This window comes from Phyllobates terribilis, unplaced genomic scaffold (assembly GCF_046119375.1).
Source record: "Phyllobates terribilis strain yellow unplaced genomic scaffold, ASM4611937v1 Scaffold_3__8_contigs__length_932513732, whole genome shotgun sequence".
NCBI classification, from domain to species: domain Eukaryota; kingdom Metazoa; phylum Chordata; class Amphibia; order Anura; family Dendrobatidae; genus Phyllobates; species Phyllobates terribilis.
Window position 1 is genome coordinate 698,008,529 of NW_027362763.1, and position 13,778 is coordinate 698,022,306.

At 42.3% G+C, this 13,778-nt stretch overlaps 1 protein-coding gene across 2 annotated transcripts in view; it reads left to right on the forward strand.

The window, feature by feature from the left end:
• GPATCH2 (G-patch domain containing 2) overlaps positions 1-13,778 on the forward strand; it is a 152,523-nt gene that overhangs the window by 80,168 nt on the left and 58,577 nt on the right. For both annotated transcript variants that reach the window (XM_073671929.1, XM_073671930.1), the window contains exons 6-7: positions 3,803-3,870; positions 9,542-9,581. In XM_073671929.1, the coding sequence (XP_073528030.1) occupies positions 3,803-3,870; positions 9,542-9,581 (108 nt within the window). The remainder of the gene's footprint in view (positions 1-3,802; positions 3,871-9,541; positions 9,582-13,778) is intronic.

Here is a 13,778-nt window from a genome sequence, read left to right on the forward strand (position 1 = left end):
CTATTTTCTGTGTGTGTATTTATATTATGTATTTTTTTTTTTTAATTGTGTTTTCTTATATATACCGTAAATGTAGTTGATTGCACTTTTCGCTGCACTGGGTCAATAGCACTTATAGGTATAGAGAGAGAGCAGAAAAGAGAAGAAACAAAGATCCAAGCTTTTCTTAGGCGCTGGTGTCACCAAGAAACTTTAGTATACCCGTACAATGCATTTCAGCACCAGGGCGGCGCCATCCTCTGATCATAGTGCTATATGGTAAATACAGTGGTAGTAATAACGCAGGGGGCACAAAGTGCACAATTGGGTAAATCGAGAAAACAAAATCATAAAAAAACAACAAAAGAATGGAAAGAATAATTGCACCAAAATATAAACATTAAAGGGTTATTCCAAAAATAAAAACTTATTCTCTGTTTATAGGATAGGGACTATTTTGCTGGAGGTCTGGCTGCAGGGACCCCCACCGTTTGAGAACAGGACTCTGCAAATCCCTGACTTGTATGATGCATAGGTGCGCATGCTCCACTTCCATGTCATTCGTTGCCTATGTCGAAGCGGAGGTTGGGCATGCGCACCATGCGAGATAGGACTCCGCCGATCGCTGGGGGTCCCTCCATTGATCAGCAAGTTAACCCTATCCCATGATTGGCCAATAACTTACTATTTCGGGAATAACCCTTTCTTTTTGCGTGTAGTACCCAGTTTATTCCTTTACTAGTGTTTTGTTTTTTTATTTATTTATTGTATTTTTTATTTTTTTTCAAAATGAGGAACGTTGCGGTATTTTAGAAATGTTACCGAAGATATAGAACGTTACAAAATAAAGAAATAAAACCAATAGCTACAGTCCCGTGCGTTCACTGCATATGCCTTATTCAAACCTGCCCAGAAATGATCCTTTAATGCAGATGCGCATTAACCCCTGCCCACTTTGGAGGATACAAGTTGCGCGAGAGTTCGGTTACAGAAAAGTAATTTTTCGATACTCTGTCGGGAGATGTTTATGCTACGAGTGGCCACCCGGTGGAGTTGTAACAGATCAAGGATTTGCCGACACGTCGAGATATTGTAGTGAATTTGTATAATGAGAATAGAGTAATTAACAAAATGTGCAGAAAGGGTAAGGCTGGCACATGTGTTTATAAGGAATCTAGAATTAGGGTAAATGAAGATCTAGTAAATCTTCTCTGCTGTTTGCATTATTTTTCGGGAACTCCTAATATTACCCCATTGTGGTAATGGGGCTGTAACCTCCTGAAAATCCTAGAAATAAATGTGAGATTAAGCGAGAGCGTTCTGCCTCCAAACATCATTTACTGAGCTGTTTCCCGGCTCTTTTAGACTGAGACTAACGGGCCGCTGTGTTCCTGTGCAGCTATTAATACACAGCAGGAAATGCTCCGCAGTCCGCCGAGCTCCGCAGTCCTCCGAGCTGAGCAAATAATGGCGCGCTAATTCTACAGCCATCATGATTACAGCCAAGACCTGGGGCCGCTCCGAGGAAATTCTGCAGTAGTGCAAGACAGTTCTGTAGTGATAATCAGCCAAGATTGCCGTTTACGTTCACAGATTTATAATTCCACAAGTGATCACCAAGAGCGGATCACCACCCGGCTCAGCTTGATTGATAGGTCTCTCCCTCTTTCAATATAAAGAGAGTCCTGTCAATCAAGCTGAGCAAGTAGGCAGATGTATTAGGGACCTGCCCATATTTCAACTACTCTTTCATAGGAAGTTAGAGTTGGAAGGGACCTCCAGGGTCATCGTGTCCAACCCCCTGCTCAATGCAGGATCCACTAAACCATCTCAGACAGATGTCTGTCCAGCCTCTGTGTGAAGACTTCCATTGGAGGAGAACTCATCACCTCTCGTGGTCGCCTGTTCCACTCATTGATCACCCTAACTGTCAAAAAGTTTTTACTAATATCTAATCTGTATCTTCTCCCTTTCAGTTTCATCCCATTGCTTCTCTTGTTTCCATGTGCAAATGAGAATAAGGATGATCCCTCTACACTGTGACATCCCTTCAAATATTTGTAGAAAGCTATTAAGTCTCCTCTTCGCCTTCTTTTTTACAAGCTAAACATTCCCAGATCCTTTAACCATTCCTCATAGGACATGGTTTGTAGTCCGCTCACCATCCTGGTAGCTCTTCTCTGAACTTGCTCCAGGTTTTCGATGTCTCTAAAATGCTCCATATTTCAGAGTAAAATGTAAGAGCCAGCAATGAGTGTGCGTTTGTCATCTTTGCTGCCCATGAATATAAAAAAGTAAAACTTTTTAATCACTAGTCTTGATAAAAAAAAAATATTTTGTTTCTGCTGCTTCTATGCAGACCTATGTGTTTCCATGGTAACAGACTACAAACAAACGCTATGTAGTCTGATCCTGAAGTCATGCTCCCTCTGACCTGTGCTCTTTCTCTGGCTGACCTACCAAATGGAGGAAAGTACTGTTACAATGGAGCCCTGAATAGCTGTAATGGTTGGAATTTTCTAATCAAGAACTGTTGCAATTCTGTTTTTATTTTTTATTTTAGATTTATTTTGACAATTTTAAAAAAAATGTTGCAATGGTGGGCATAAGTTTTTAAAGAAGTAGTTGTGTTTGAATACCAATTTTTTTTAATTAAATTGACAAACTTATGGTGTTTATTAAGACGGATCTGTCTCCAGATTTCGAAATGCTTACATTATTAAATAGATCTTGTTGGCTCTTCCTTTAAAATTCCATCTCTTATGTGTATTCAGTCACCACCCAATAAGCTTGAACAACTGCAGTTTGTACTAAACAATGTGGGATATTAGCAGCAGCGGAGAGGAGGGACACTGAGGAGCAGTCATCTATTAAGGGTGTATGGAGATTCAGCAGCCGCAGGGAGGAGTGACACTGAGGAGCAGTCAATTATTATAGGTGTGTGGAGATTCAGCAGCTGCAGGGAGGAGGGACACTGAGGAGCAGTCAATCATTATAGGTGTGTGGAGATTCAGAAGCAGGGAGGAGGGACACTAAGGCGCTGTCAATCATGATAGGTTTGTGGAGATTCGTAAGCAGGGAGGAGCCGTCTGGCTACTGGGTCAGACATCAAGGTCATACTCTCAAAAAGCATTATACAGGTATTCTGACATGCATTCTCACAGTAAGTATACCAGCCTCATCAGGTATATCAAATCAACTTAATAATGTATGCCGTTTGTGCAGTTAATCTCCCAACAGGCCTACATTAATTTCTTAATTTGTCTCATCCTAATATTTATCAATTGGAGCGGTGTAGGTTTCTTGTGCATAGACGCACATTTCATACATTGCATTTAGGCTTTCTATAACCACCACTAGAGGGAGCTTAAGAGATGACTTCTTACTGTTGCAGAATGCAGTTTTCTCTCAAGCTCCCTCTATTGGTGACTACAGGCAGTAAGAATGTGTGTGTTTTCCCTGGAGTTTTAGAGCTTTTTATGAGAAAAACCGAACTCTGACCACTGACATGCACAGAAGGCATAAAGGTCCAAGATGCATCTCCTCTTCGTAGGGATGCATAAGGGTATAAAAAAGTCAGCTTTATTTGGGACAGAAACAGTACCACTCTTCTTCAATGGGTTGTCAGGTCAAGCATCCCAGCTCCAACTACTAAAATTAGAATGAACTGCAATACCAGACACAGCCTGTGGAATGAGAGTGGCGCTGTTTCTAAACAAAACTCCACACAGAGCTGAGGGGAGTAGTAGTCGCCCTCTGTTGTCTTATTTTCCCTTTTATTCATGCATCGGTCGCTTTACTGATAATTTGTGTTTCTCTACAGATGAGCAGCCCGGGGTCCAGCACCAGTGAAAGGCTGGCACACTTCTCCCAAGACCCCCATCATCATGAGTAAGTAGTAAGATTGTGAGGTTCCCAGAATGCACGTCTACATGTAGAATCGCCAAAATCGGGGGGATAGGAGGGAGTCATGTGACCCCCTTCGCTTTCAGTGCCACCAGGCAATGCATTTAAAGGGGTTTGTCCCCCTTCCATGCGCCCGCCGAGGGTCCTCCCCTCCACATCCATTACAATTCGGAGTCAGTAATTTATGACAAATCAGCTCTCTGATACCTTAAAGGTATCGATTGGCAAAAGTGGGTCGTCCACCAAGAATAAATCTGTTGTGATTTTTTTTCTTTTTCTTCCACCCCGTTATTGCCATATTGTTATCTGTCCTTTGGGACTGTGAATTTTTTATGCAAAAGGTCAGAGCACTTTACATCCCCTACAAATATAGCCAGTTCAGTGGTTAAATGCAGGAGCAATTAATTATGCCGCGCTTTGGAATAAGATACGGTTGACTGGGGGAATAATGTGGATGTCAAACTTGGACTTTCACAAAGCATTTGACTAGGGTTCTGCATCTGAGATTAATGACTAGCATCAATTCTCATGAACTTACAGCTATAACAAAGAGCCTTCGTGGTAACCGGCTCCTGCCCAGGAATCGGCCACAGGAAAATGGGCTTTTTTTTATATATATATATATATATATATATATATATATATATATATATATATATATATATATATATATATATATATATATATATATATATATATATATATATATATATATATATACACACAGTTGGAGGGGGAATGTCAGGGGGCCGCCGCTCAGTCTTTTTCCTCCCACACAAAATACATTGAGACACATTAACCCCTGGACGTAATGACAAAACACTTTTCTAGGTCAAAACTCTACAGACATTTTCATGGTAATAATATAGAGAATATCACTAAAGAAAATCACTGTAGATCTATATAGAACATCAAATTTAAAGGGGTTCTCCACTTTTGAACATCCCCATTTCTTAGATGCTGCGCAGACTCATAAACGAGCTGCCTCCCATCTTTAGAAGTGCACTGATCCCTCCCTGTTTGCCAGGGGGCGGTGTATTCCTGAAGAATGACCGTTCGGATCAGCGGTATGGTCGCGCCGCAGGTGTGAAGTACTATGCACTGTCCGATGCTGCTATATGAGGCAGCATTGAAGGATCCAGCGATCTGGCCAGCTTCGAAACAGCGCTTACAAACTATAGGAAACAGCTTGCAAGCACTGCTCTTCTTTCCTATGAAACTGGCCACCTCTGATAGACTGCAGAGGAGGCTGGTAACCTTGGCAAAAACAGTAATTATTACATAAAAAATAGCCCTATATTATTGGAAAAGGAGAGGTAATTGGCAAAGTTCCTTGTTTTGAGCAGCACTTTGCAGTTTGAACAAGGTGAAACTACCCTTTTAATAATCAGATGGAGAAATCCAAAAATGTTTAATTTCTCCACAGCACTCCCGCAGGAAAAACAAGGTATTACACAACTCCTGTTGTATATCAATGACTTGTTCCAGAAAGGGAGAAGGACGCTCTTTGTTCTCCCCCCTTTTCTATTAACTCACAATTCCTTAATAGAGAATTTGGAAATGGGTTTTCTAAACCCCTTTAATTAAAAATTAGCTCTTTTTCAGTTGGATTCCTAGTTTAGAAAACCCATTTCCATATTCTTTGTTGGGGAATTGTGAATTAATAGAGGGGGGTCCTCATTTTTTCATCAGAACACAGATCAAGTCATTGATATAAAACAGGAGATGCGTAATACCTTGTTTTCCCTGCGGGGGTGCTGTGGGGAAATTAAACATCTTTGCATTTCTCCATCCGTCCATATTACAGCTGCAGTGTCCTTCAGTGCTCTGGAAAATAGTGGATTCACGCATAATGTATGGGGACTCTGCGTGCCTCTATATACTGTAGGCTCCATGCACACAGTGGTACGGGAAGGGCTGCTTACTCCATGTCTGAACATGAGGCTAACAATGGAGCCTCCTCCTTGAATCTGTGCCTGGTCACTGATTGTGGAAGGAGTTTGGATTATCTTACTCGAATGCTCAACAAATAATAAAATGCACCAATGGCAGCACCTTCTGCATCGGAACGTGCCAAAAAAAAGTCTCAACAACCTTTAAAATAATATTAAAGAGGGTGCTTCATTTTAAAAAAAAAAAAAAGTATTTTTTTTCATAAATTGTGCCACTCCTTTAAATTGGCTGTATCTGATATTGTAGGTTAGTGTTAATCAAGCGAATGGAGTTGTGGTGCAATACCAGACACAGCCTGTTTGCAAGAGAGGCGCTGTTTCTAGTTTATTTTTATATATATTAATAATTTGCATTACACATGTTTTATATAGATTACACATATATATTACATATATATATATATATTTTATATAATATATATACAGTACAGACCAAAAGTTTGGACACACCTTCTCATTTAAAGATTTTTCTGTATTTTCATGACTATGAAAATTGTACATTCACACTGAAGGCATCAAAACTATGAATTAACACATGTGGAATTATATACTTAACAAAAAAGTGTGAAACAACTGAAAATATGTCTTATATTCTAGGTTCTTCAAAGTAGCCACCTTTTGCTTTGATGACTGCTTTGCACACTCTTGGCATTCTCTTGATGAGCTTTAAGAGGTAGTCACCGGAAATGGTTTTCACTTCACAGGTGTGCCCTGTCAGGTTTAATAAGTGGGATTTCTTGCCTTATAAATGGGGTTGGGACCCTCAGTTGTGTTGTGCAGAAGTCTGGTGGATACACAGCTGATAGTCCTACTGAATAGACTGTTAGCTGCTTTTTTCTTGCCATAATACAAATTCTAAGTAAAGAAAAATGAGTGACCATCATTACTTTAAGAAATGAAGGTCAGTCAGTGCGAAAAAATGGGAATACTTTGAAAGTGTCCCTAAATGCAGTTGCAAAAACCATCAAGCGCTACAAAGAAACTGGCTCACATGAGGACCGCCCCAGGAAAGGAAGACCAAGAGTCACCTTTGCTTCTGAGGATAAGTTTATCCGAGTCACCAGCCTTAGAAATCGCAGGTTAACAGCAGCTCAGATTAGAGACCAGGTCAATGCCACACAGAGTTCTAGCAGCAGACACATCTCTACAACAACTGTTAAGAGGAGACTTTGTGCAGCAGGCCTTCATGGTAAAATAGCTGCTAGGAAACCACTGCTAAGGACAGGCAACAAGCAGAAGAGACTTGTTTGGGCTAAAGAACACAAGGAATGGACATTAGACCAGTGGAAATCTGTGCTTTGGTCTGATGAGTCCAAATTTGAGATCTTTGGTTCCAACCACCGTGTCTTTGTGCGACGCAGAAAAGGTGAACGGATGGACTCTACATGCCTGGTTCCCACCGTGAAGCATGGAGGAGGAGGTATGATGGTGTGGGGGGGCTTTGCTGGTGACACTTGGGGATTTATTGAAAATTGAAGGCATACTGAACCAGCATGGCTACCACAGCATCTTGCAGCGGCATGCTATTCTATCCGGTTTGCGTTTAGTTGGACCATCAATTATTTTTTAACAGGACAATGACCCCAAACTCACCTCCAGGCTGTGTAAGGGCTATTTGACCAAGAAGGAGAGTGATGGGGTGCTACGCCAGATGACCTGGCCTCCACAGTCACCAGACCTGAACCCAATCGAGATGGTTTGGGGTGAGCTGGACCGCAGAGTGAAGGCAAAAGGGCCAACAAGTGCTAAGCATCTCTGGGAACTCCTTCAAGATTGTTGGAAGACCATTTCCGGTGACTACCTCTTGAAGCTCATCAAGAGAATGCCAAGAGTGTGCAAAGCAGTCATCAAAGCAAAAGGTGGCTACTTTGAAGAACCTAGAATATAAGACATATTTTCAGTTGTTTCACACTTTTTTGTTAAGTATATAATTCCACATGTGTTAATTCATAGTTTTGATGCCTTCAGTGTGAATGTACAATTTTCATGGTCAGGAAAATACAGAAAAATCTTTAAATGAGAAGGTGTGTCCAAACTTTTGGTCTGTACTGTATGTATATATATATATATATATATATATATATATATATATATATATATATATATATATATATATATATATATATATATATATAAATTTATATTAAAAATTCTAATCATTTGTATGTCCTTAATTTTGTTTCCCGCCCCTGCAAGGTCTGAGCCCGATGGATCGCTGACCGGGGTATACTAGATTCTTCACACTAAGGCTGCGTGCCCACGTTGCGTATTACAAGCGTATATGCTGCGGAATTTCCGCAGCGTAAATGCTTGTAAAACGCATGTATATCCGCACCCTATGATCCACAATGGCATTCCGCAATGTCAATGCCCATGCTGCGGATTTTTCCGCAGCGTATATGCTGCGGTCAAAAATCCGCAGCATGTTCATTGATTCCGCTGCGCTTCCGCAAAATTAATGTGCGGATGGTACCTGGATGTGGAGAAGAGGAGACTCTCATCCAGACCTGGGTACCAAAGAACCTGTAAATAAAAGAAAAAATAAAGTTTATACTTATCTTCTGATGTCTTCCCGGTGTTTTCCCGCCATCGCGCTGTTGTGTGAAGGACCTGCCACGTCATTGAGTCACGTGACCCATCACATGACTCAATGACTTCACCGCAGGTCCTGCACACAACAGCGTGAGCCGCTCAAGACTCCGGACGGGGCACAGAATGCATCGGTAGGTGAGTATAAACTTTATTTTTTTATTTTTTCCCATTCTGATTCTTTTTTTTTTTTAACTATTACTTGGTCACACTTTATAAATCTATGCCGGTTGCATGGATTTATATAGTGTGACCAAGTTGTCAAGCACTTTCCAAGTGATGCTTAAATCACTTGGAGAAGTGCTTGATAACCCGCATGCGGAAATGCATGTGAAGAACGCTGCAAAGATGCCTCACATACTCTTCTACCTGGCGGGAAAACCGCATGTAAAATCCGCATGCGATTTTTCCCGCCAGGGAGAAGCGTAAAAAATATGCTTCAGTTCCGCAACGTGGGCACATAGCCTTAAAGAGACGGAGTCCGTTTAGCAGGAAGCATCGGGAGCTCTTCCCGCTCGCACCTCGCTGTCCCTTGGATCGCGATCTTTCCCGGCTTCTGTATAAACCATCTTGAATATATCTGGAGGTATTAAGCCGCCGTAATCTGTCCCTTCCCGCTGGATGTTTTTACTTTATTACAAATCCAATAGGTGTTACTCGCGAGGCTGCGCTTTTACATGATTGCAAATCCAATATATACTGCTGAATGCGGACAGGTGCTTCAATCTTCGCTCGCTTCTAGCTCTCTTAAAATGTGAACTTTTGTTAATCTTGTGCAAAAAAAAAAAATTGAAATAAAACCTCACAATATTTAGGACAAAATATATTCTACTAATGGGGCAGTTGTATTTATCAGACATATACATAAGAATATATTCAATATAAGGAGAGGAACGATCTTCTGTGCTCATAATCCCCCCCCCCCCCCCCCCCCCCTGCTGAGTAAAAAGTTGGTATGGTCCACCAGTAAGAGAGTGGAGGAAGGGAAGAGACAACTTCTTCCAGCACATTTATGGTTTAGACAATCCGATTTTAGATTAGACATGTTGTAGACTTTTATTATAAGATGTGTCCGAGTTTTGTGTAATGGATATATTCTTTTTTTTCTTTTTTAGCCATTGGTTTAGTCCCGGAAGCAGGAAGGATCACAGTCCGGTGAGTGCGGCTACTAGGGTTGTAGAAAGGGCTACATCATAAAGGAGAACGTGTCTTTGGGGTACAGAGTGGACATTTTTTTTAAGCGTTCTCCATGCTCATGGGCTCCTTTTGGGATCCACTTGTTATATATTGCTCTTCCTGTTGGGGTATTCCTATCTCCAAGATCCTACCCCAATATGTAGTAGGTGTAATAATATTAATATTAGTAAATACCTCCAATGAGAAATTTAGTATAGTTCATCTGATTCGCTATGTTGCTTGCCCCATGTGCAGGGCATTGCAGAAGCTTAGGTATCCATGGTCACGACCCCTAAGAGCTGTCTAGCTAACGGTCACTATATGAGTGGTCATTACCACGGATACCTAAGCTCCTGCAATGCCCTGCACATGGGGTAAGCAATATAGTGAATCAGAAGAACTATACAACATTTCTAATTGGAGGTATTTATTAATATTATTATTATTACACCTACTACATATTGGGATAGGATCTTGGAGATGGGAATAGCCCTTTATTTTTGGGCTCCTGGGATCAAATCCTGAGTTCCAGAGTTTGTATGCTCTCCTCATGTTTATGGAGGGTCCCTTTGATACCTTAATTTCTTCTCATATTCTATATTTGCTCTTCTCAAAGAAGAAGAAAAGTGTCTCTCTTGCTCCACCCATTGGATCTGGCAATCCTATAAGTCTACTTCAAAGGGAACCTGTCAGTAGGGATTTGCTGTGTAATCTGACAAGGGGCAGAAACCCTGATTCCAGCGATGTGTCACTTACTGGACTGTGTGCTTGTCTTTGAATACAATCAGTGTTTTATCAGCAGGAGATTATCACTATACGACTAGGTGTCTCGTGCCTCCTGGTCCAACCATACCCCCGTTACTGATTAGCGGCGTTCTGCCAATGCACACATTACACAGATGGTGGTGTGGGCCGGGCTGCACGGGACTCAACATTCTGAGCACTGCTAATTTTGCAGCAGCGATTTTATCAAAACTAAAGCAGCCAAACGATCAAGTGACACATCACTGGAATCAGGGTCTCTGCCCCTACGTCTCAGATTACATAGCAAGAAATAGATTCTGTTTAATGAGCATTGACTGTCCCATGCTGCATCACCTGACCATTACCCCAGACACAGATGCAGGGGTACAATGTCTGCCGCTCTCCTAGGGCGCCATCGGCTCTCCTGTATGTTTGGCACAGCGCCGCGGCTTTTCCTGGTGAGGTGGAGCTCTCCTGCTGCCATGGACATCACTAAAATAGAGATTGGCCTGTTGGGCGTCTTTAGCAATGAAACTTTTTGTGATCCTTCAAAAGAAATAGATTAATTAGATCTTATTTTTGCTTTTGAAGCAAGATTCCAAAGAAACCTTTTAACTGTAATGTCCCTGGAGGTGTAAAGTATATGATTTCTAACCTGTCCGGCCAGCGCAGTGTGCATTTCCAGAGCTGCGTGTCCTTTGTATTCATGGCCAGCGGAGAGCACTGTATTCTCATAAATCAGCCCATTATTGTTTGTATATTTAAACATGACATTTTGTATCGTTTTATATTCCGAGAGTGGACGGGCAATCCTTCATCGCATCTAAGATAAAGGTGTCCGGCGTCTCCTTTGACGGCTCGGTGGTATAATGTGTGCCGGGCAGAGCCTCGCAGGGGCAGGGTGGAGTGCTCGCCGTCTGTCGGCTATCGCCCAGCATCTCCAGCTCACCGGCTCGTTTCTTGTTAACCCTCTCGATGCAAGGAACTGTAAAGAAAGTGCCGATGTGTATGAAGAATTACGTTTAATATTTAATTTTGCAGTTCTTTTCTAGTTTTATTTTTGTTTAACTACCATCCACTATAGTGGTACTCATTTGTATATTGTAATATATACACTCTCTATATGGACAGAAGGAGCCATGTCTTAATCTCTGAGTGCAGGTTTTTCCACCAGCTCGTTTGCCCCCATCATATAACATCCAGCCCCTCGCCATACCATATGCCTTTACTAACGTATAAAACAATAGTTGGAGGTAAAGATGTCACTGATACCAGCGCTGTCCTATAATAGGAGCCACTGGGGTAACGGTCCGTTCATGACATTTCTTCATCCCCTGTGAGGGATATTACTGAGAAATGGAAGGAACCGCAGCAATTCATCCACGAAGTGGAGACCCCGTAATGTTACAGAGGAGGGGGGGGGGCGAGTGCTGAGCAGCAGAGTGCAGAAAAGTCACCACCGCTCTGCTCTGACCCCATAACTGCAGAGTTCAGGCCTCCACTGGTATCAGCACAAACACTGCTGGGAGCTTCATTTCCGAGCAGCTGCATGCAGCCGTACATCACCAAGCACAATGCCGAGCGCCGGATAGAGTGGTGTAAAGCCGCCACCACTGGACTGTGGAGAACGTTACCCCCTGACTGCGTTGTGCCCTCTGTCCAGATGGTGGAGGAGGATAATACTCTGGGCTGTTATCCGGGCTCGGCCTCTTAGTTCCCGTGAAGGGAAAACTTAATTCTTCAGCACAAGACATTGTGGACAATTGTAGCTTCCAGCTTTGAGGGAAAAGTTTGGGGTTCATAAAGTCATGGCTGGGGGAGTTTGGTGTAAGAACATGACCAGCTGCACAGAGCCCGGACCCCAAGCCCATCCTACAACTTTGGGATGTATTAGAACGGAGTCTGTGGGTTCTGGGGGTCTGCGGGTATACATACAGACCCTTATACTGCTCCCTAATCACATTAGATGATCTGTAATGATTTTCAATGGCTGGTGGGGATTTTGTTTTATTTTTTCAGTGGAGATGAGCCGCTGCCAGTGATGTCTGGCAGCGTCTTTTTCCGCTCTCACTGTTGAAAAGACATGAACGATTAACCTCACCGAGCGCTGATGTGTTTGGGAGCGTCGGGAGAGACGGCGGTCAGCTGTCAGTTCTCATTTGTTTGGGCAGCTGCAGCGGGAAGGAACAGACTGCAGCCAATCAGATTATAGGAGTGATGGGAGCAGCAGGAGAGGAGTTTGCTGATCTTGTAGGAGGCAGTTTTTTGTCATTGCAACAGTGTAGTCAAGCGAGTTGCCCCCAACTGATAGCAGTCGGAGCATGAACCATAGCAGCACAGAGTATTTCAGGAGAGTAGCGTTCTCCTCTTGTGTAAGATAATTTTCTCTAGTTTCTTTGATGATTCCCTTGTTGAGTAGCAAAATTTGTGTAAATTAAATGTATTTATTTTTTTACCTATAAAACCCTCCAAATTTCATTTACTCTTTGAAGCGTCCTTGAATGTAACTTGGGGAAGATTAACTATGACAGTGTCCAATGTGACACCGGATCCCATAATCGGGAGCTCCGTCTCCTCCCGATCTTGGGGTCTGATAAGCCCTCTGTCTCGGTGTGGAGGAGCTCTCCATCTACACGTCCGTCTTAAGACAGCTTACGTCTTTTTGTGATATTCCGTGTCAAGGCGCCTATGAGACGACGCATTGTAATATTTTGGGTTTTCTTACAGAATGCAAAACTCGTCCTCTGTAACCTATTTACATAAATCAAGTGGACAAAATACACGATCGTCCGTCTTCGTGATCGGCTTAAGACGTTTGTACTAATCTGCTGATCGGCTGAGATTAATGAGTCGATGTGATAGCGGTTATTATTACATAAACGATTAGGGCTTGTAGATATCTGTATAATATCAGTAAGCCATCCTTATCAGAGGCTACCTGTATCCAGCGTTCCTTGCTCTAGAGATAGATTTTCCTTAAAGGGGTTGTCTAGGCTTTTGACTTTGATGACCTAGACTGACACTGGCCACCCTCCGCCTATCAATTCTGGTGATGGCCTGGTGTAAACCGTGAATGGACGGAGCCATTCACTTTCCGGCAGCAGATTTCTGGCGAAAGGATTGAACATGTTGGATTACTACATGCTTGATCCTTTATATTCACAGCGGAGAAACCTTTAGAGCCGGTGCCTGTCTGCTCCCACGACATAACCCAAAACTTGAAAGAACTTATGCACTGCAATGTGAAAATGACTTGCTGTGCATATGTTTATTTTTTTAGCTTCTTTTAACCATTTCAGGCTTTAAAGGCCTCAAAAAAATAAATGAAGTGACCAGTCCATTGTTCAGGCGTCTTCTACTTGCAAGCCTCTCATTATTGTATACATGATGCAAAAAAAATGGCGGCACCAAAAAAAACACTTCATGAAAAAA